Source organism: Lathamus discolor, chromosome 6 (genome assembly GCF_037157495.1).
Source record: "Lathamus discolor isolate bLatDis1 chromosome 6, bLatDis1.hap1, whole genome shotgun sequence".
In the NCBI taxonomy this organism is placed as follows: domain Eukaryota; kingdom Metazoa; phylum Chordata; class Aves; order Psittaciformes; family Psittacidae; genus Lathamus; species Lathamus discolor.
This window is the reverse complement of record NC_088889.1, coordinates 52,626,463-52,648,339: the sequence shown is the minus strand read 5'-3', so window position 1 is coordinate 52,648,339 and position 21,877 is coordinate 52,626,463. Positions and strand designations below refer to the sequence as shown.

The window sequence follows — 21,877 nt, the reverse complement described above, 5'->3', positions numbered from 1 at the left end:
CCTTATTATTTCTCTTAATTCTAATCAAAGCTCAGGTGGAACACCATTTTGTTTTTTAATCCTATTCTATTTTTCTTTTCCTGTATCCACAGCATCTGACACCCCATAACCACAGGACCAAGAAGCATACCTACTATGAAAGTAACTTCCAGCACTGAGCTCTTTTTGAACCCTCCTTCTGCCTTTAGACAAGTTTCCCCACAGATGGATCAAACGTCAAAGTCCTGGGACACCAACAACAGAACATAATCACAGAATCACAGAATTATAGAATAGTTAGGGTTGGAAAGAACTTTAAGATCATCAAGTTCCAACCCCCCTGCCATGGGCAGAGACACCTCACACTAAACCATGTCACCCAAGGCTCTGTCCAACCTGGCCTTGAACACACTATGCTTCTGAGAGTGTCGTGGTTTAAGCCCAGCCAGAAACCCAGAACCACGCAGCTGCTTGCTCATTCCCCCACCTTCCTCCCTCCACTTCCTGAGGGATGGGGAGGAGAATCGAAAGAATGTAAATCCCATGGGATTAGGCAAGAACAGTCCAGTAACTAAGGTATAACACAAATCACTACTGCTACCACCAATAATAATAATGATAAGGGAAACAACAAGCTAAGAGAATACAACCGCTCACCCCCCGCAGACCGATACACAGCACAACCTGAGCAATGATCTAACCCTTCTGTGTAACTGCCCCCACATGTATGTACTGGGCATGATGTGCTGTGGTATGGAATACCTCTTTGGTTAGTTTGAGTCAGGTGTCCTGTCTCTGCTTCCTCCTGGCTTCCCCTCCTCCCTGGCAGAGCATGAGACTCAGAAAGTCCTTGGTCATTGGTAAACATTACTGAGCAGCAAGTAAAAACATCGGTGTTATCAGCACTGTTCCCAGGCTGAAAGTCAAAACCACAGCACTGCACCAGCTACTGAGAAGGAGAAAAATGACTGCTACTGCTGAACCCAGGACAGTGAGATTAATATTGCATTCCCAGTACTGCAAGCTGGGGCTGAGAACTGCTGAATAACTGATTCTGCTGTAGCACCTATTCCTATATCGGGTTTAGGATCATAGAATTGTAGAATAGTTAGGGTTGGAAAGGACCTTAAGATCATCTAGTTCCAACCCCCCTGCCATGGGCAGGGACACCTCCCACCATACCATGTCACCCAAGGCTCTGTCCAACCTGGCCTTGAACACCGCCAGGGATGGAGCGTTCACAGCTTCCCCGGGCAACCGATTCCAGTGCCTCACCACCCTAACAGTAAAGAACTTCTCCCTTATATCCAATCTAAACTTCCACTGTTTAAGTTTTAACCCATTACCCCTTGTCCTATCACTAGAGTCTGTAAAGAAGAGTCCCTCCCCAGCATCCTCATAAGCCCCCTTCAGATACTGGAAGGTTGCTATGAGGTCTCCACACAGCCAATATAATAACCAATAAGAAGAACCCTTCTTTCTCACATCCTCTGGAATCTCATAGTTAGTTTTCAACAAAAATACACAGAATTACAGGAGAACTCTGCAGGAGAGGAGTGGCAACATCAATTTTTATGCAGATACCACCAGAGTTGTAAGTCTTTAACTCCTGCTGTCAGCTGATTCTGTAGAAGCCAGAAACGTGAGCTGTGTACAGGCAGGAGGACATTCTAATTTTGTTATCTGGCTCATTGGGAAGCACCTTCCCCTCTGAAATCAGGAGGTGGTGTGTTGTGTACATTGCAATGAGGCTTGGGCACTTGACCAGTGATAGCACTGTACTGCTAAATGATGAGAAAGAGACTTGGAAGAAGAGCTGATGTATGCATGGCACATTTCAGAGAGCAACAGTCTGATGTGCACTTGCTCTCTCAAAACAGACGTTTAAAATGCTGATCAAGTTGGACAACACATACATTTAAAATTAATGCCACCACAAAATTTTAAAAATTGAAATCTTAAGTGTGAAGGTTTGAATACTAATCAGTATAAATCTATACATATATATACAAATACCTGTATGAGCCTACAAATAGAAGTTTACACAAAAGGGAAAGGGAATTGAGAAATACTAATAACACCATCTGAAAGAAAAGGGCATGGAATGGTCCTCGGGTATCTTCATTCTATCTCGGTTCTACTCCCTGACAAACCCTAGACCATTTAAACTAAAAAAAATAATCAAACGAGATCAAATGGATAATGCCACCCCTGCTGGGAGCTCTGCAACAAAACTGTATCAGTCAGCTTTACCCCCTTTGGAAAAGGAAGGTCCATCTCCTGTGGACTGTATGACGGCATTTAAGTTGACATGCTAACAGGTCCTCTAACAATAGGACAACTGCTTTCCTAAGAACAAAAGGAAAGCTGAATTTAATGCATAGAATGCAGTAAATATATGTATCAGAGATTTAAGAGTAAAGCATAAGATTGCTTCCTAGAAAAAATATGAAACAACCACTTCACTCATGAAGGACGGGATTTTGCATGTTTTCTCTTGTTTAATCCTCAACAAGTCTGCTAATGAGAACCTCCTGCTCATTCACAGTGGTAGTGCTGCTAACAGCATATGAATTTTGTCTTCATCTCCAGTTGCAACACAAACTCTAGGGCCAATTCAGAAAAGACCTTTCCTATACATAGCACAGAGAAAAGAGGACCATCACCCAGGTTCACACAGTTCACTTGTAATGCAGAAACCATATGACCAAAGGAGTGTTTCCACTCCCATATGCATTACAGAACACACCAAAACTTTATCATTTGTTATTGCTTTGCTCATTCCCCTAGTTCATTTACAGTTCCCTAAAATTCTCGAATGATTGAACTTGTTTAGTCAAAATAACCAGTGCTCACAAATTTTGGTAGTTTATCAACCATTCCCTACTACGAACCAGCAATATCAGTTCTTAAACAACTCTGGGCTTACCCCATACCAGGATACTTTTACTCATTCTTGATCTTTAAAATGGGAGGATGATTTCCCCTTCCTGGCTGTTTTGTCTATTAACATTATACGATGAGAGAGAGGGAGGCATAGATTGTTTATAGCTATTTCTGAATTATCTATAACTGTGGACTCCCAATCTTGCTTGAAGGCAGTCAGTGTGATTATACAACAAATGTGAAATAATTCAACTGTCAGTAACATTACTAGTTTAGCCAACTTAATGCATATCTGAGGTGGTGTATCAGCACACATACAGAGAGCCACAGTGCAACTGTGTTTGCCTCAATGAACCTAGAACTGTAGAACACAGTCTTAAAGTAACAGCTCAAAATGCTGGATAAAGAGCTGCAAGGCTTAGAGTTCACAGGTATCTCCATCTCTCTCCAACCATCTTGGTACAGAAAACACCAAAACAAACAGAAAAAGACTGCTAGGCTAAGACACATATCCTAATAGATTTTATTATTATTTTTTAAAACTCATTCCAGTGTTAAATAAACTGTGGAAAAGGGATTTGATTCATGGTTGCATTAGGAGTCTACTCAACCAAAGCCCCTTGTCACAAATTAAATCATAAACCAAAAGTCAAACACGATTTGCGAAATTAACATTTATTGAGGAAATACTCCCCAGAACTGCATCGTGATTAGTCTCTGGCTTCTGAAATATCACCCATAATTCATGAGCCCTTCTGAAACACTGCCACTGCTGCTGAGATGGCATGGGTGATGGAAAGGTGCCACCACCAGAGAGCAATCCTTTTTTGATGCTGGTGATAACTAGAGGGGGTATTATTTGGGAAAGTACATGCATACACATTTCTCAGCCCCCACACACTTGTAATGCTTCGCCCTTCCACAGGTTCCACCTCTCAGATTTATCCAAGGCTACGTCTGTTTCTAATTTTGAACACAGAGGCTTGGCAGAAGCTCTGCATTGTGCCCTTTCTTTAAAACAGTGACTAATGAAACGAAATTAACAGTTATTGGCTCTTTCACAAAGCCAGTGTTTTTCAGCAGAAGGCTTCAGTGCCTTTGTGGACAGTTCAATCTTACAGGCAGAGGAGCAACAGCACAAAGAAGACTTAGTGATTGCTAAAGGATAAATGGTCATTGGCAAAGCATACTTTGGAACCCAACATTTTTTAGAAGCCAGGATATCCAGATATAGCTTAAAGATATGGGATGTCTCACTTTCAAGGTGATTTTCAGCAGAAAGGTATTTTCCTGCCAAGGAATGCAGCCATTTCTTAGAAATCTTGGTCTAACACCACCCCCACTGCTCTAAGCAGTAGATACTTTTCACATGAAGCAAAATAGCCACCAAGTTATGTGGTAAAAAAACAGAGCTCAACTCAGCTGCTGGCTTCACAGGCATTCAGGGCAAGAAGAAAGCTTCAGCACCTCTGTAACCCATCCTCTCACTTCAAATGATGATAATTTCTTTTGTCTTCATGTACTCATACTTTTTCTCCACCACTCAAGTATACTACACCTACCTGGAACACATCAGCTTTTTGCTGGGCTTATGCAAGTGCGTGTTTATGTGTGTGTATATCTAAGATTACAGACATATAAATAAACAAGGATCACAAAGAAGAATATTCCCTTTCTCCTAACCAAAAGAAAGCCTGGGGCTCATACTAACCCCCTTTAAACCAGAACACAAATGAATGTACTCTTACAGATGGTGTGTCTCTTTTCGGTATTAAAGGAGAACTTACTGGCTGTAAAGCCTTGTTTCCCTTTGCTACCCTCCTCCCACATGCAGAGCAGGCTGTGCTAGATCTTGGCTTCTGCCCTTAGCTGGGGCAAACTGGGCTTAATGGTGCCATGACCATTTACACCACTGAGGATAGAGCATTTGAGATGCAGGTCAGAGAATGTTTGAGCCAGCCTCCACCCAGTGCCTGAACAAGCTCACTCTGGCAACAGCATTTCACCGAGGATGGCAAGCTCTTCCCCAAAGGAAAAGGTGGAATCCAAAAGAAATTACTGCCTGCTCTAGTAAGCTAACCCTTAGGCACAAAGACCTCGCTTCTCAGAATAGGATTTCATTGCTCCAGTAACGAGACCAGCTGAATAGTCCATGAGGGATTGTTACCTCCATTCAACACACTTTCTTTGGGTAAACAGTCATTCCTTTTTTGAGTTGTGACATTAGGGAGAGGTCACCCATGGATAGTGGTTTTTAAAAATAGTTTTTTTTTTTTTTTTACCACTCTCTTCTACTTGTAATAACCTGTTAAAAAGCTGAAAATAACCTGGAGTTCCCTACTGGGTTGCCCTTTTCCATTTGGAGAACATTGATTTTTTTTTTCCTGCTGTGGCAAGATTAATGTGGCCTGTTTGTTTGACAACAGATTCAACATATCTAGTGCCCTGTCAAGATAAAATGACTCTGTGTGTGGACAATATCCCTGTCCAGCACTGGCTACGATCTGCAAAAACACCCCAACAACCCCTCCTGCCCTAAAAACTTCACTGTTACAGCAGAACCATCAGGAGAATTCAGCAGCCCTTATAACAAAAAAATGTTATTGATAGGGCAAATTTAAAATACTGTTAGAGAGAGCCGAGGGTTTCAATGAAAACTATCAGGCAAGGGAGGTTATCCAAATCGTCCATGGTAAGACTGTTACAGTTCTGATTTAAAACGGTTCCAGATCTTACAGGGTCAAACCTTTCTCCCCTCTTGCTGTTTGACAGGAAACACAGGTTTGTTCTCTCTCCTCCATTTTAAGTAGGAAAAGAAACAGCACGTAAGTACAGAGAAGAAAATTGAGAAAAGCTAAGGAAATAAGGAGTGTTCCTTCCTCATCCAAGTATTAGGTATCACACAGACAATAGCTGAGGGCAAAGCCCTGCTGCATTCTTTCAGAAACGTGACCAAATTCCAAACCCCTCATCTCCCTCCCTCCCTCCCTTCCCCTTTCGCTGGCAAAAGCCAGGAATACCTACAAATATTTTTTATTTTCGTAAACATCGTGCAGCTTTAAAACGTGGGGGTGTTCTATCAACTTCAGGATGGCTATTTCCCGCTCCACCTGGAAGAAACAAAAAGAAATAGAATATTAGCAGCTTGGTCTTAGAATACATTAGATATCATCACACATTTTCTTCTCATTTATCCATTTTCCACTCCTTTTTATGCAGAGGATATGGCAACTTATAGCAATGTATCTTATTTAGCCTCATATAATTTAAGAAAAATTCAATTTACTCAGCCTCAGCACTCCCTGCCCATCAGAACAGAAAACAAACCAAGTTTCAAGGTTGAAACAAAAGGCCCCAAATCTACCAAAGGGAATTAGCTGTAAGAATTATATGAACATTCAAGGCTTTTCTTCCCTCACAACCCAAAGCCAGTGACATATTCTCAAAGTACAGAAACTCTTAAGATGTCACTTAGGGCTCTCCTGACCTCCCACAGGCCCAGATGTGGCCATGCTGCAATACGTATTGCATACTCAATTAATACTAGACAATCCCCATCCTGAAGAGCTTGCAGTCTATGCAGGACAAAGAGCAGAAGGCAGCAGTGTGGTTTTACAGTTGCAGAACCAAGGCACAGAAAGGGAAAGAAGTGTAAAAAGTGACATAAGAAATACAAAGCACAACACGAAATTAAACCTGACTATTGGAGCCTTAAGTGTAAGACTGTGCTTCCTCTCAATTCCCAATCTGTCCAAACATGGCTACTTCTAAAAGCATGTCTTCAACATGGAGTTAGCAAGTTGTGACTAAGTTCCTGTAATGAGTACAAGCCCTGCTCTTCCTCAAAACTCTTACCATACTGCCATGGTGCTTTTAACCCAAATTTACTAAGGGTACTTATTAGAGCTAGAGTCAGTGCAATTCCTCAGCTGCTAGCAAAATTGCTGTGGGCTGCTTGAAGCCATCGTGCAACTGCTCTGATTTGACCTAAGCTAACTCAAAGGGAGTTTACGTAGCACTGTGGAGACTGTAGGCAACTGAAATAAACTGCAAAAAGATGCAGCCTAAGCATTGCATAGCTGAGCATGACAAATTTTCAGGATTCCACAAAGGCAGGAAAAAGACCTACAGAAGCAAACAAGGACAACTAGGTAGGGTTTATTCCCCGCCCTTCAAGTAACTGATTGTCCTGGAGCTGCTATGCTAACAAACAAAAAACCATGCACAAACTACAAAACCATCCCTTAACATCTCCCCTGCAGAGATCAGATAAGTAATTAGGAACTTGCCCAAGTATACCTTTAGTTCTTGATGTCCTTTAATTTCCTGAGATATCATCTTAGACTAAGCCTGAACACAGACACCTTTTTCTGAATGCAAATGAGATACTCGGCAGGAAATTAGAAAGCAGTAGTTTTCCAGTTCTGTGCAGAGGAGGAGGATTTCCCAGTATGTTGGTTGTCATCCCAGATCTCTCCCTCTATACAATCACACGAAACCAGCAAAAGCAGCTCTTGCACCACATCACCCTTGGTCATCCTTGAATATCACGATGAAGGAAATATTGTTTGTACCTGTGTCAGTCTTATATACTTATTTGTCCCTGCACAGTGAAAAGTCAGCTGAGAGATCTACTACCACACTTGGGATCTCTGGAAATAGCTCCTTTCTAGAAGTGGGGAATGCATTTAAACACATATGTACATAGTTCAGCACTGCCAGAACTGCTGTGAATTCAGTGATACACAATAGCTGATGGTGACAGCTCTGTAGGCGTTAACTTAACTCATGACCAGCACTTAGATGAAAGCCACTTATACAAATAGGAAACATAAACTGGGTGATTTCAGTTGTACTACCCAAAGCCAGGGGGAGAGCTAGTTTATTCCATTTTTGTCTCCTCTTCAAGGAGACTCTTCCACAAGATATGCACTGATATTTGCAGAGGACTTCTTCAGCCCTATAGCTGAGAAAACTGGATTTGCTTCAAGAATGAGGAAAAACAAAACAGAAGTACCCACTCGAATAACATTCTTCCAACACTACTGAGGTTCATCATCAGCACCAAGCACAGCATCTGCTAAGAAATTAGAACTACAACAAAGTTACCTTTGGATGGGGGAGACCAGGTATTTCATGGGGAATGTGACCATTGTACTAAGCTATGGTAGGGGTTATCCAACCCCATTCTCCCTTCTAGGGGATACCCTGCCTGTGAAAGATGAAAATCCCTGCAGATGGGCTGTCTAACTGCACTGGCAAGTCACTGCTGAAAAGTCTCGGGTGGGTGCGGTGGCAACATATGTTCAGACCAAGTGAGTGATGGATGGCATCATCCGGTCAGGGTCCTGCTTGGTTACTGCCCTAAAGCATGAGAAGAGGCCATGATTTATGATGTTCACTTGGAGGAGGGGATTCAGTTACAACACAGCATGGCCAAGTTCGATAAGAGCAAATCAGAACAGAAAGCAAATATGTACTTACTGCCTACAGATTCACGCTAAGAGCCAACTAAAAGGAAATAGCCTGAGTTACTTTACTTTCGTCATTTTAACTGTGTGAGTGTGGAAGGCTCTGTGCATATTTTTAAATTCCTGGGAGCCAAATCCTGAGAGGAAACACACTCATACAGGCCTTGATTTCAACCCCAGGCATGCAGAAAGCCATCTGTCCAGATGGGCCTGGCAGCATTTCACTACAGTGCATTCAGTTCAGTGGCGTGTTGCACCACTCCAGCTTTCCACTGTCTGCTACCTCTTCTAGCTGTAAACCAAGGACAAAACTAATCTACTCATCTCAGTAAGACTTTGTATCATCTTTCAGTAAAAAAAGGGGCTTTATGAAGGAAAAGCATCATTACTGTACTTCTCATAGTCCAGGCCTTGGCCCCATGTAGAGAAGCAACACACTAATGGCTGTATTATTTCAAGCACTAGAGATTCCCAGCTCTCTAAACAGCACCCTGATAAAGATCAACCGCAAACATTTTCCAGCAGTGCCCTGCCTCTTTTTCCTTCCAAAGAAAAACAACAGTTCACAAAAACGTACAACAGACCATCTTCTCAAAATTACTACTGCAGTCATTACTGTTAGCTGACTCTCTCAGATCCTATTCATTTTTCACATCCCCAAAGAGAAGCCAGACATTGACATGGGCTGGACACAGACTGTAGATCATGACAGTGATTTTACTGATGCATGGCTTAGGAAGACCTAGCAGCCACCGTGTCACTAGCAAAAGAAAGGTATCTGAACTCACTGGCAAAACAAGTGAGGTCTGAAATAGCATGCAGCTTTGCCTTCTTCTCCAGAGCACTGCCAGCCCTTGGCATGCCGTTTTTGCGCATCCCTGTGCTAGCAAGCTATGGAGTGCTCTCCAGCACAGAGCTGGCAAGGACAGGAGAATGGAGAAACCCTGCAGGGGTGTTTGCTTTAATGCAGATGCAATTATCAGAAAGCAGGCCAAACTCAGAATAGCCTGTCTAGGGAGGATCAGAGTCTGTGATAAACAAGGAAACATGGAGAAACATTTGCATAATAGTTTAAAAAGAAAGGAAAAAAAGGAAGCTTTCTCTGTCACACAAATGCCAGGACACTTCACAGGGTCTCAACTACAGCCTGGGTTGCCTCCTACCATGGTAGGTTACTGACTGTGCAGCACGACAGTGCCTTGAAGCTGGGGGAAAGAGCTGTGAAAGGCTGTGCAGGGCAAATGGAGACACACTGCTAACTTGTAATCTTGCAGGCGCCAATTAGAGTTTTTAAAAATCCATGCAGCAGGCTGATTTGACAGGGTGCTCCAGTGATTCAGCTAATGACAAAGTGCAACACAGGGGCAACACGACCCATATTCCTTAGAGGAATAATGCAAAAGTCTGGTTCCCTCTGCTCCATCTCTACTCCACCCTTTGTCAGCCCCAGAAGAAATCATATCTCTGGTTTAAGCCCATCATGTTGGCACAGTTTTCACTGGTGACAAGCACTCTGCTCTCTCACCTTCCAACCCACAGGTACACAGGATGCTAATTCAGGTAGAAGACAAGGAGGGCAGGCTGAGGAAACCAGATAATTTGTCTCAGTGATGGAAGAAAGTTTCCTTTTCTCTTGTTTACATTTGCTCAGTAGCAACTGGGTCACCCATCACCCATGTGGTGCTGTGAGAACTTGAAAAATGAAGTGGAAAGCTGCCTTTTATCTACCAGCCTGTATTTTATCTACCAAACCTCTTCAAGCACTGTGCAACAGTCATCAATAGCAGTGTTTCACAAATAACAGCTACACACGAAAAGCTGGGGGACAGCAGATGACATTTTCCTTCGATGCTTCAAGGTTCATCAGTAGTGCACCCCAGAGTTCGCTCTCTCTCCGTTGACACCAGTGTCTCCCGTATTGTTCAAAACACCATTTGGAGAAGTAAGTCTGAAGATGCAGAAGTAGGCCAGGAGACTGCAAACGTGTTGTGCTGGTTTTCCTACCCAGAGCAAAATGGTGGAGGGGAGGTGGAGGTGGGAGGTCTTCATGTGAATATCAAGATCTCTAATGGTGACTGTACCCTGCTTTGCTTTGAAGTAATTAATGAAATACTTTTCAGAACTCATGGCTGTCTCTCAGCTACTAGAATCTCAACCAGAACATGAACTTTCTCTGAGTTATTATTTAGATTCAGGATGAACTTCAAAGGATGCAGAGATTTGGATACTCATCTATCTCCTCAGACTAGAACTCAGGTTGGAAACCTTGTACCAAAGTACCTACTTTCGTCAGCGTCTGGCCCACTGTGCAGTGTATTTGCATTTCCGTGATGAGAGCACAAAAATCATAAAGTAAGTCACTGTGATACTCCACCGAGTTGAAGCAGCAAAACCAAAGGTACTGGATAGGAAGAAAATAATCTCAAGTTCCCTGGAAATTCTTTGTTCTGCAGTAACAGAAATATCACAAGAACAGACCCTAAGATTTTATTCATTTAGTATTTTTGCTTCCATGTTGTGTGGGACTAAAAGTTAAAAATGGTGAAAAATTACTGGCTTTGGTGAAGACCATCTAGGTCACCTGTTCACTCTTTCCCGTAATCACAGAATAAATAGTCTACCCTTGAAAAAAGAAAAGAAATTAAACCAGGTATCATAGAATAAAAGAATCACAGAATGGTCTGGGTTGGAGGAGACTTTAAAGATCACCCAGTTCCAACCCACCCTGCCACATGCAGGGACACTTTCCACTAGACCAGGTTGCTTCAAGCCCTGTCCAACCTGGCCTTGAACACTTCCAGGAATAGGGCAGCTACAGCTTCTCTGGGCAACCTGTGCCAGTGTCTCACCACCCTTACGATAAATAATTTCTTCCTAATATATAATCTAAATCTTCCCTCTTTCAGTTCAAAGCCATTCCCCGTTGTCCTGTCACTACATGCCCTTATAAAAAGCCCCTCTCCAGATTTCCTATAGGCCCTCCTTCAGGGTCGGGGAGGCTGCTCTAAGGTCTCGCTTGAGCCAATGGCTTTATACAAGTAAGTACAGGCCCAATGTGTGCTGTAGGGTCATCACTGCTGTGGGGATATCATTCTTCCAAACAGACTTAAGCCATTACCAAATCTAAGCAATACTACATTATATCAGTTGCATCCTTAACTTCAATGGAGTAGCTGTGGAAAAAAACAGGTTTTAAATGATTAAATCTTCAAGTGTCTTCTTCTGCAGTTCTGAATTTGGTTGATTTTTCACTAAAAGTGGTCTTTCATTTCATTTATCCAAAGCTTCCTCAGCAGACCATTATGGAAGCAGAGAACCACTGAAGTTGTCCATCTATGAAGAGTATTCCCTGCTGTTGTAGCCAATAACTTCACATTTCTGAACATACCAAAATGTATTCAAATCAACAAAAGCCATCACTTGACTTAAGCAGGCTTTGAATCAGATCTTCTAATGATCATTAAGTGGTATCTGGAAGAAATATTCTATTACACAATTTTGGCTAATTAAATGCTTTAACATGAATTCAGGTTTTCTGCTAAGGACTAATAATTACAAGAAGATTCTATAAAAAGTGGGTAAATGAGGGGGAAAACTAGACTTAGATTTCCATAGAATCAGGCAGCTAGACAATGCTGTAAAAAATGCTTACAACAAACAGACAAAATTACTGGGAAGCTCAGCAATTTCTCATTTTATTGAAAGCTCTATTATGGGCTCATTCCACCACAATTTTTGTTTGCATGACTGCTTCTCAAAGCTATTTCCCCATAAATGAAAATAGGTATATATGAGAAGCGAGATGCATATTTGATGTTCAAATTTGCATGTGCAAACTTCTATACCATGAAGCTTTAGTAGGGAAATTTATTTGTCACAAACTACTGTTGTAACAGAATGTCAGTTTCTACTTGTCTTTATTGAAACAAGTATTTTTCCATAGTCCATTCAAGACTGCAACTCTAACGTTCCGCTGAATGTTAAAAGTTGGCATGAAGTCTGAGGGTATGAAGTCAGCCAAATGGATACTGTGAGGATTTTCTGGAAAATCCTTTCTGCTGATGCCAATGCCCCTCCACAACAGGAGAGAACACCTGTCCTGGCATATTAATTTCAAGGTCTTGACATGACGGGGTTTGGATCCTACAGGTTATCTAACCTGGGAACTTCCTGGTTTAACTCAATAGCTAAAAGCTGCAGTGCTCCTCAGTGCTCTGCCATAGGCTACCGAGTAAATATGGAACTTAGACTTGTCTGTAGCGTATGCTTCTTTAGGAAGCATCCGGGCTTCATGCAAGAGACACTGATGGGAGCTGACAAGGAGTGGATTTATTCATTCAGCACTTGAGATTATCTGCTGCCCAGTGGTACACAGCTAACGAGTGACTGACATGCAAGTCTCTGCCAGCAGTCAGCAGAACTGGCCCCTTACACCGGAAGGCAAATAGCCTCCCTGTGCCTCCTGTCACCTTTGGTGAGTGCCACATCCTGGCTGCCATTGCCAAGCAGTGCAGGACACAAGACACAAACCAACAGCCACTCTGCAGGAGAAATGACCTGATCTTTGATTTGCCTTTCTTTTCCCTCCTTATTCTGGTTTTTAATGTTAATATGCACTGTGCTTTGACCTCAAGCAGATTGCTTGCACAGCTGGCTTTTTTGGGGTTTTTTTTTGTTTCTTTCCTGGGAGTAAAAAACCTAACTCGTGTGCAGCCAGCCCAGTGTTTAAGAGAAACCCACCACCCTATCAGCAGCCACAGCCAAGCCTGAATGAACATCTGTATCTACTGCTCCAAAGCAGCACTCTCGGCCCCTCTCATGTAAGCAGCTCTCCCTGACAAACCAGACCTGCAGTGCTCACCCCAAACCTAGAAATTTAAGTTTAACCCCCACAAGAAATGCTGTAGGCAGTACTCACCTGCAGCTTTTTCCCCCAAAGACCAACAAACATATGCTTGGCTCGTTTCAGGGGTAGCTATGTTGAAGAACGCAAGAGCAGGAAGCCAACAGGCCCTGTGCAGGAGCATGGGAAAGCAGTGCAATTCACAACTAATTTTCCTCCAGCAGAAGTTACTTCTACTGAAGGTATAAGGTGCATTCAAGAACATGTAATGCCCTGTGGGCTGCTATGCTCAGCTACAGAAAAACAGCCACTACACACAGAGGAGAAACAAGCTGCAAAATTGAGGGGTATGGAGAGTTCAACTTCAAATACTACAAGAGTGGAGCCCCTTGTGCTATTTGAGACATCACAGATTTAATATGGGCAGTATGAAACATAACATTTGAATCTCTGAGTGGGTGGAGGATAAAGGAGATGCCGAATCCTATTAAGGGCGTATAAGCAAGCACAAAGCAGGGAGTATAGCACAGCACAGCATAACGTTCTGCCAAAAATGTAGTGTAGAGATTCTGAGAGTATTGGTTGAGGATATGATAAGGCAGAGGGGTTCCCAAAAGCATCCAGGAAAGGGACTGAGACAGTGAAGCGATGCTTAGAGTACCATGGACTGGGTCCTTAAGGGAGTCCACCATCAGCAGGAAATGAAATTTAAAAGCCCAGTTTTGGAAAAGCTTCAAAGAATAAACTCTCCACTATTTCCTATGTGTCTCATATAGCTGCTTTCCCCCTCTTCCTCTTTTTCTCCATTAGTCACACTGGCCTTGTTTAGTTCTTTGGCATTATCTTACACAAATGTCCTTTACACTTTCTCCAATACTCTTCCAGAAGCAATCAATAGGATTGATGCTGTTTCCTTCTCTACATCTTCTTTTAATGGACATCTCGGGTTCCCTGAGAAATAAAGCAGGTAGCAAATGCTCCAGGAGAGGGCAGAATAGCTGGAGCTTTGCAGAAACAAAAGCAGAATGCCAGACTATCCCTGCCTTGCCCTGCTCCATAATAAACTTCATGACACCAATCATCTCAGAGAGCAGAAAACAGATAATACTATTTTTGTTACTTTACTGTATTCTCCTGTCCTTCACCTTTGGGTGCCCCTTGACTCTTTGGATAGATATTTGTATGAGTTGTATATTAGGATCTTGTCTCAGCTGAGTTAGTAAACTTGGCGAGATATAAACAGTAGGTATCTAGCAGGGATTCTCCATCCCAACAGCCACAGCTGGCACTGACAGAAGCAGAGACTGAAGCAACCCACAGCTCTCCCCTTTGTTTCCATATTCTAAATATGCTGTTGAAGCACAACTGCACCTCCCAGATGGACAACAGTCCCAGACAAACAGCAGCATGGACCTCACCCAGGAACTATGACAGACAATGGCAACACAGGCTCACAAAGTTGTCGTTTGCACTTCACTTTGCAATAAAGAGGGAGCCCTGAAGGGAGGCTTGGGAGCTGCAGGCAGAGGAATCAACAACTGACTTTCTGCCAAACTGTGGAGCCAGTGGCTGCGTACTCGGGAAGGACAAGCAACCCTTCAGCCCTTTCACCACACCTGGTCAGCAAGAGGTTCTATCATGCTGCAGCATGAACAGCAGCTCCAGCCTGAACGTGCACCAGCTCTACATTAAAACTTCTATGTCCATCCCACCTTATGGACACTGGTCCCAAGAGCTACTTATTCTTATCCATGATCTTGAAATTGGTCAATTTGTCCATAAAATAATCACTCTGAGCACAGACTGTGTTTGAGAAGCACACTTGTGAAGTGTTCATCTGTAACGACATGACCATAACTGGTGCTTCTCTATGACAACATGAGCCTGCACTTCAGTTCCAAACATCCCTACTGACTCATCTGTATGTGAGATTATAACATTTTAATACAGACTCACCTCAAATATACAAGCATGTCTTCACATCTTGCAAGACAGGACTGAACAGCATGGGAAATGAGCAGTGATGTCCCCATATCTTCATCTCTGGACTACCTGAGCTAGCAAAATTAGCTTTATGGACTCAGCCTCAGTCCCACATCAGGAGTAAACTATTGGTGGAGAGTTAAACAGCTACTGTAAAGCCGCCCCCTCACTTCAACTACTGCACCTCGATACTGAGAAATGTCACAAGCTTTCAAGATGATGCAAGCCCGGACGCAACAGCTTTATCCATGGTGCCTCCCACTTCTTCAGTTGGCATCAAGAATGCAGCAAAGACAGCAACACTGGCTGGGAGCTTTTCTTTGGGTTTTAATTTGCAAAAGGATGGCTAATAAGGCAGGAATTGTAGTAGAAAGCAAAGTGCAGAAAGAGAGAGGAGAGGAAGAAACAAAACTGCATTTTTTTTGCCTCACTTTTGAGGCTGCCTGTGCTCATCCCCTGCCTCTCCTCAGGTTCAGCCTGCAACAAAAGACATTACAGCAAGACTCACACTCCCCTCAGTGAAGACAACATCTTCCTCTCTTTTTAACACGCAACAGAAGCAGCAGAAAATTAGTTGATTGCTGCCATCAGCATCCAGGATCTCTCACAGCTGGGAGGTAAGAGATCAAAGACAGCAACGAAGGAACATTTTGTTTCTCGGTTATTTTATCTCTGCTCTTCTCACATCCTTTCTATCACACACCAGTCTCTTATTGCTCGAGGTGCTGATGACATCTTGCAGCCTATCGACATCAATATCAGGATCAAGCAACCTCTTGGCAAGAGAGGTTTACAAACAACATTCTAAAGATAGGCTCTCAAGCATCTCAGAACAGGCGATAAGACAAGTCATTCCTTCTCCACATTGTCCAAACCTCATTGAGAAAGGAGGGCTCAGATGTCTCTGGTTGTGTCCTTACAGAAGGGTCCATCATATTCTCCAGAGCTGAATACAACTGTTTTCTACATCTTCATTATATTTTCCAATACATTATTCATTCTGGTCAGACTTTCAGAGGGACTTAGCATTGGCCTATCTCAAAGTGCATGGGACTCTTACTACTAAATGAGACCAGAGACATCCAGGAACAAATTCCGTCTTTTAGTTCTAAGGCCCTAGAGATGAGCCCTGCCTTGCTATTTATGAATCTTCGCCTTGAGCATTACTTCCCAGATGCTGCAGTATTTCTGAGCCTTTACAAGTCCTAATGGTGAATTCTTCAGCTTCATCATACTAAACTACTGCCAAAACCATTCCCTATCCTAAACCATATCATCTTTTCCATATAGTGACAATCTCTCCTTCAGTATTGAAAACTTTCCCCTTGAATTGCCTGTGTCACTCCAAAGCAACCCATATGTTTATGGGAAGAGGTATACTGCAGTGCAGGTGCACCCACCAACACAGCATTATTGCATGGAGACCAAGAACAAAGAAATGAAGGCATTTTAGACTTGAGGAAGGTGGTATTTTCTTTTTTTCTGAAGATAGTATTGTGGATCTTGCGTCTTCAGAGCAGTCATCTTTAAGTGCCATTGCTTACTTGAGTCTCTTCCTCTGTATCTGCCCTACACATCTAATACAGAGTTCAAAGCTATTTGGCTTCTGATGAAGAGTGGAGATAGATGCAACACTTTGTTTTGTCAGGCGATAACACATTGCTAAAGAAAGTGCTAATGACTCCAAAATTACATAGAGGAAACAACATGAAACTTCTAACGATAAGCAAATTAGCTTAATTTTATGAAAAGAATGGACTTGGCTGGACATACTTACTCTAGCTATTCCTGAAGGTGGCAAAGCAAGCATGCCAAAAACAGAAGAAAGCTTGAAAACTGGGCTCATTTAAATAATATCATCTTAGGCCTGTACACCTTGGGATGCTTTGGCACACACAGAGGCATCCTCCTTTTGTAATCTAGTTCAAAATCCCTTGCACTTGCCAAATACTTATGATAAGACTTAGACATGCAGATTTAAAAGTGCTCACAAACAATTTGCTAAGAAGATGGCAGGTTAAATTTGAAACCAGCAATATTTGAAATGGACAGCTGGGCTAGATCTGCCCTCCTCCCTCCCCAACTTTTCAGCATTTTCTGCCAGAGATCATATTCATCAGTCAGCTGAACCTTGTTCCCAGATGTTTGGAACATGCAAAAAACAACCTGTGAATCAGGGAGTTTTCCAAGCCTCAGCAATCTGGTCACAACAGAGTTTTCGAATGAAAAGGCAAGGGATGCTGTTCATGTCATCCTCTCTCTACAGAAAAGAAAACCTATTACATCTCTTTATAGGAGACATAATTAACTCCCTTCTTTCCAATTGAACAAGCCTTCCCCTCCATGAAAAGCTTATACTGCCTCCCACACAAACACAGGACAGACAAAAACCCCACCAAAATCTTGCTGAGGCAGATGCCAGGCTGAGGAAACGCAGCACTAACCTCAGATAGGGGGAAACAGTGCCAGTGCTGCAAGGCTCACGTGTTGAATCCTGACTTATGCAAATGTATTTGGGAAGAAAGTACCACAGAGATGCTCTCCTTGCACCATACAAAACTCAAGATATTTAGGGATAGCTGATGATTACATTAACATAAATATAATGGCAGGGATTAAAGTGCACCCTACTGTTGTATAATATTGGATTTGTGTTCGGGTCAAAAGTTTCATTTGCCTACCGGCTCCTACCCTTAAGCTCATTCCTGCACCGAAACAGCAATAATTCCTACTGACAATTGCTCTTCTGATAGGAAATACGCACTTCAGGTAAAGGATTTGCTTTCTGTGCTTTGTTGCTAGACACCACGGGACAGCAGACCAGCACTTTCTTTTATTTGCTCTCTGCTGGACATGTCTTGCCAGGTCCAAGATGCTGAGGTGAGCTAAAGATTTCTGCAAAGCATAACTGCAGGGTACTCAGGAAACTCTATGGAAGTTTGCCCCAATCCTGTCCCCCATTTTGCTTGCCAGAAGCACACAGTAACACTGGCAAGCCCCTTTTGTTTGTGTGAGTCCTAAAATTATTGCTGGGTCCATTCAGTAAGGAAGGCTGGGGCAGCAGCTGTTAAGGCATCGTGATGATCTTAGGCCAGCCCTCTTCTCTGCAGGGATGTACCTAGCCATTAAACAGAGTTGAGGTAATTTTCCTTCCCTTGGTAACAGTCATACTCCACCCAAAGTGGATGGCTTGAGGGTTATCTATGTCCTTTGGTAACATGCTGCTGCCCACATGTTCCTGTATTTAGAGTATAATGTTACACATCCAAACAGGAAGCCTGTTCTTTATTTTAGAGTGGATTCCTTATGCCACAACAGAAGCCACTCAAGAACAACATTCTGTGAAATCCTAGGGACTGTGAGAGCCTTTTTCTGACTACTCCTCTTCTGGTTTTGCATTCTTATGCTTGCTAACATTTCTAAACCATTAATCTTTTCTCCTACGTGCTACTCTTTTTTTTTTTCTAAGGCAGAAGTTACTTTCCTTGCAATTTTCCAGACCTTTTCCATGTTCCCTTTAGGATGCCTGGTGTGTGAACTTGTAGAAAATATTTTACTTCCAGTTCAACAGTGTTTAAAGTGCACACTTTAGTCTGCACCACTACTATATCGTCTAGGGTCTACCTGCAAGCAATGGAGACAACAGAAGTGATGAAAGAAGGTGAATTAAAATTAAGTAAGTTCTAGCAGGTGGGGATAGTCCTTACTTCTGACTCCTTAAACATGCATTTTGCAGAGGTACTTTTTGATGAGATTCCTTTGGACATGTCTTCATTTGCTGTCAACCCTCTTCCTTCTGTAGGAACAGTGACCTGTTTGAGAAACTTGAGGTGTCTCCTTTGGGAATAATATAGCACTCTTCAAGCATAACAAGATCCCTGAAGCACTGTTGTGTCTCTCTGATCCCTTATCTTGCTCATGATCTGCAAATGATCAGTCACATAAAGCCCATAAGAGAGGAGGTTGCTTCCTACCTACTGAAGGCCTCAGTTTGTCAGTTCTATCTTCAAACGAGCAGAAGCTTCACTTAGGGAAAACATATACAAGCATAGAGCTCTGATACACTCTTAATAAGGAAGTATGATGCAGTTCTTTAAATCTGAAATGGAAAATAAAATCCAAAGCAAACAGCCCTCCCCTGAAAGTGCTCTGAATATTTTCAAATAAGACAACCTTCTTTGTAAAGAGAAAGGAAATGTGTAGTGCATAGCTGGTTTTCTTCCTTGATCTGAACTGCAATGGCTCTTCCTGATCTTTTTCCATGACAGATGTGCATATTCTCTCCAAACCTCAAGATGGGAGTCAGCACCTGTGTTCAGGTCTTCGGGGGGATCACTCTGCTGACAGCCTCCTTTAGACCTGATGATTGACTTGACCACCCAGCAGGTTTCCTCCTGGGACAAGTGTCTGATGTTACAAGTGAACACAGGACCTCGGAGGCAGAAAAGGACTGCAAGGATCTGCAGAGGGGTTACATGAATGAATGAGTTTCATTTTCAAATTTAGGCCAGAAGCAGCCCACCCAACCTAATTTTTCCTCCCTCATGCTGTTTATTCAACCAAAAGGATTTTCAGACAACCTGAGGGGATGGCCTTCATGGGTGAGTGTGCACTTTACCAGAAGTCCTATTTGGCAGAATGCCTTTTATTGTGAGTATTTTGGTTCTGTTCCTCCTGCTGCATGCTGCTTTTCTTGGCCTTCTGGCTGTCTCCAAGTCCTATGCAAACTTCTCTTTTAACAATACACTGGGGATCTTGCAGATGCACAGACTACATAGTTGAACAATCGCTTTATGTCTGAAGCACTGTCAAACAGTTTACGTGCAGCTTAAGAGGGCATATACATATACTGCCGTTCCACTTCAGAAAACCATGGTGCCTTTCTAGAAATGTTCTCATTTTGCTTGCAACACCACCTGCATTTTACAGGAGTGATCCTAAACCAGCAGAACAAGTCTGGCAAAGGGTTAAAATAGGATTTGTATTTTATTTTTAACCCAGGCTAAAGAATTCCCTTTCCTTTTTCTCTTCCCCTTATGACACCTCTTTAAATAGAGTTGCTTCTTACAGCCCCAAACCCACCTAATGCCAAGGAGTCAAGCAATGTTTCTCAAGTCCTTTGTTCACCAGAGCAGTATGGGGGCGTGAGATAAGTCTTTGCCGAAGCCACCAACGATTAAGACATCGGCACCATTAGGAGCTGCTACCTTGTGTGCAGTCAGCTCTCTGCCAGCCGCCCCCAGTCCTCTGCCATATCAGAGCAGCCCGCCTCTCCCTGGGGGATCCCCACAGACGGCTCTACAAGGGGGCTTGTGCTCTGTCCTCACATCCAGCCTGCTTGCTCATTAATCTTTCTGGATGCGACTGCTACTGCCACTGCTGCAGACACCTAAAGACTGAGGATGTTGCCTCCTCCCTGCTGCACAAGGCTTTTCTTTTCTTTTCTCCCTTCCCCAACTGCTTTTAAAGGGAAACTTTTTTTTTTTTTTTTTTTTTTGTGCTGCGGCAGAGGGATAAAAGTTCCAACCATAAAAGCAGGAAAAAAGAGCTGTACTGCAGTCCTCATGGGGGCTGTGGCTGGCTCTCTGTTACACTGACATTCCAGCAGAGCCAGGACATTAAAATGTCCGCTGTAATCATTGCAGAGTCGGACAGAAGACTGTGCCAGTTTCCCACTCAGATATGTCAGGGACACATGAAAGCGCCAGCTGTTGGGAGAGGCGCAAGCTGCTATTCTCCTTAAGTTCCTGAAGTACAAAACTATGGGAAACAAAACAAAGCCGGAGCATTTGTGAGGCTACTCTAACTTGCCCTGAGAGACAGGCATCTTTATCTCCCTCTATCACATCAGAAAGACTTGAGAAAGCAGGCTGTGCCCTTCAAGCTACCAGCAAACGTAACTGCTTGGCAAAATGCAGTATGTAATACCAAAAGGAAGTCCTCTTTCAGCAATAGCTTTTCCAAACTAGTGATCAGTCAGCAGCCAGAACAGGACTGCCAAGCATTTCCAAAATGTAAGGCGTGCTCCTGTTTTTCAATTAATCAACACAAAAGTGAGGTAGCTACATATGACCTGATGTGCTGGTACAAAGCAGATGCAGTGATGTCAGAGCTCCTATTCCCTCTGCTGCACTGGCTGAGCACAAACAACCCCTTCACTGTTGCAGATGACCCTTACAATGTGGGTATTTTGTCCTGGAGGACAAATAGAAAGCAGCATGAATCCAGAGAGAATGAAGAAAACTAACTGCTTTCTACACGCTCCTAGGGCAACTCTGATGCACTTGGGTCACTTTTACCTTCATGCAGGACTTTGCCCACACAAGAGCTCCACTCAAATACAGTGAGAGAGGATTTAATGTTTCTTTGGTGGTAACTTCCACCCACATCCTTATCTTTCCCTCCTCTGACCTCCTTTCCTTTTCCTCCCCCTGCCCAGACCATCTCTGGGAGTGGCCAGGCACAAGGAGGTCTTTTCAAGAATTATCATTATCCTCTTCGTATATTCTTGCTTTGTCTTTTCTAAGTAATTTTTCTCCCAGACCCTGGAACAAGCAGGTACTTCAGGATAGCATCACTATCACATGGCTGGAATACCCAGGACCTGTGGGGCACATGTGAGCGGGCAGGCTGCATTACAAAGTATTAGCACTGAATACCTCATTGGCACATCTTCCTCGCTGAGGACTGCTGTCAGTTACTGTAAAGCAGCCTC

At 43.0% G+C, this 21,877-nt stretch overlaps 1 protein-coding gene across 8 annotated transcripts in view; it reads right to left on the bottom strand.

The window, feature by feature from the left end:
* The window catches only part of BRSK2 (BR serine/threonine kinase 2), a 321,762-nt gene that overhangs the window by 100,456 nt on the left and 199,429 nt on the right, over positions 1–21,877 (bottom strand). For all 8 annotated transcript variants that reach the window (XM_065682712.1, XM_065682707.1, XM_065682709.1 and 5 more), the window contains exon 4: positions 5,890–5,975. In XM_065682712.1, coding sequence (XP_065538784.1) covers positions 5,890–5,975 — 86 coding nt within the window. The remainder of the gene's footprint in view (positions 1–5,889; positions 5,976–21,877) is intronic.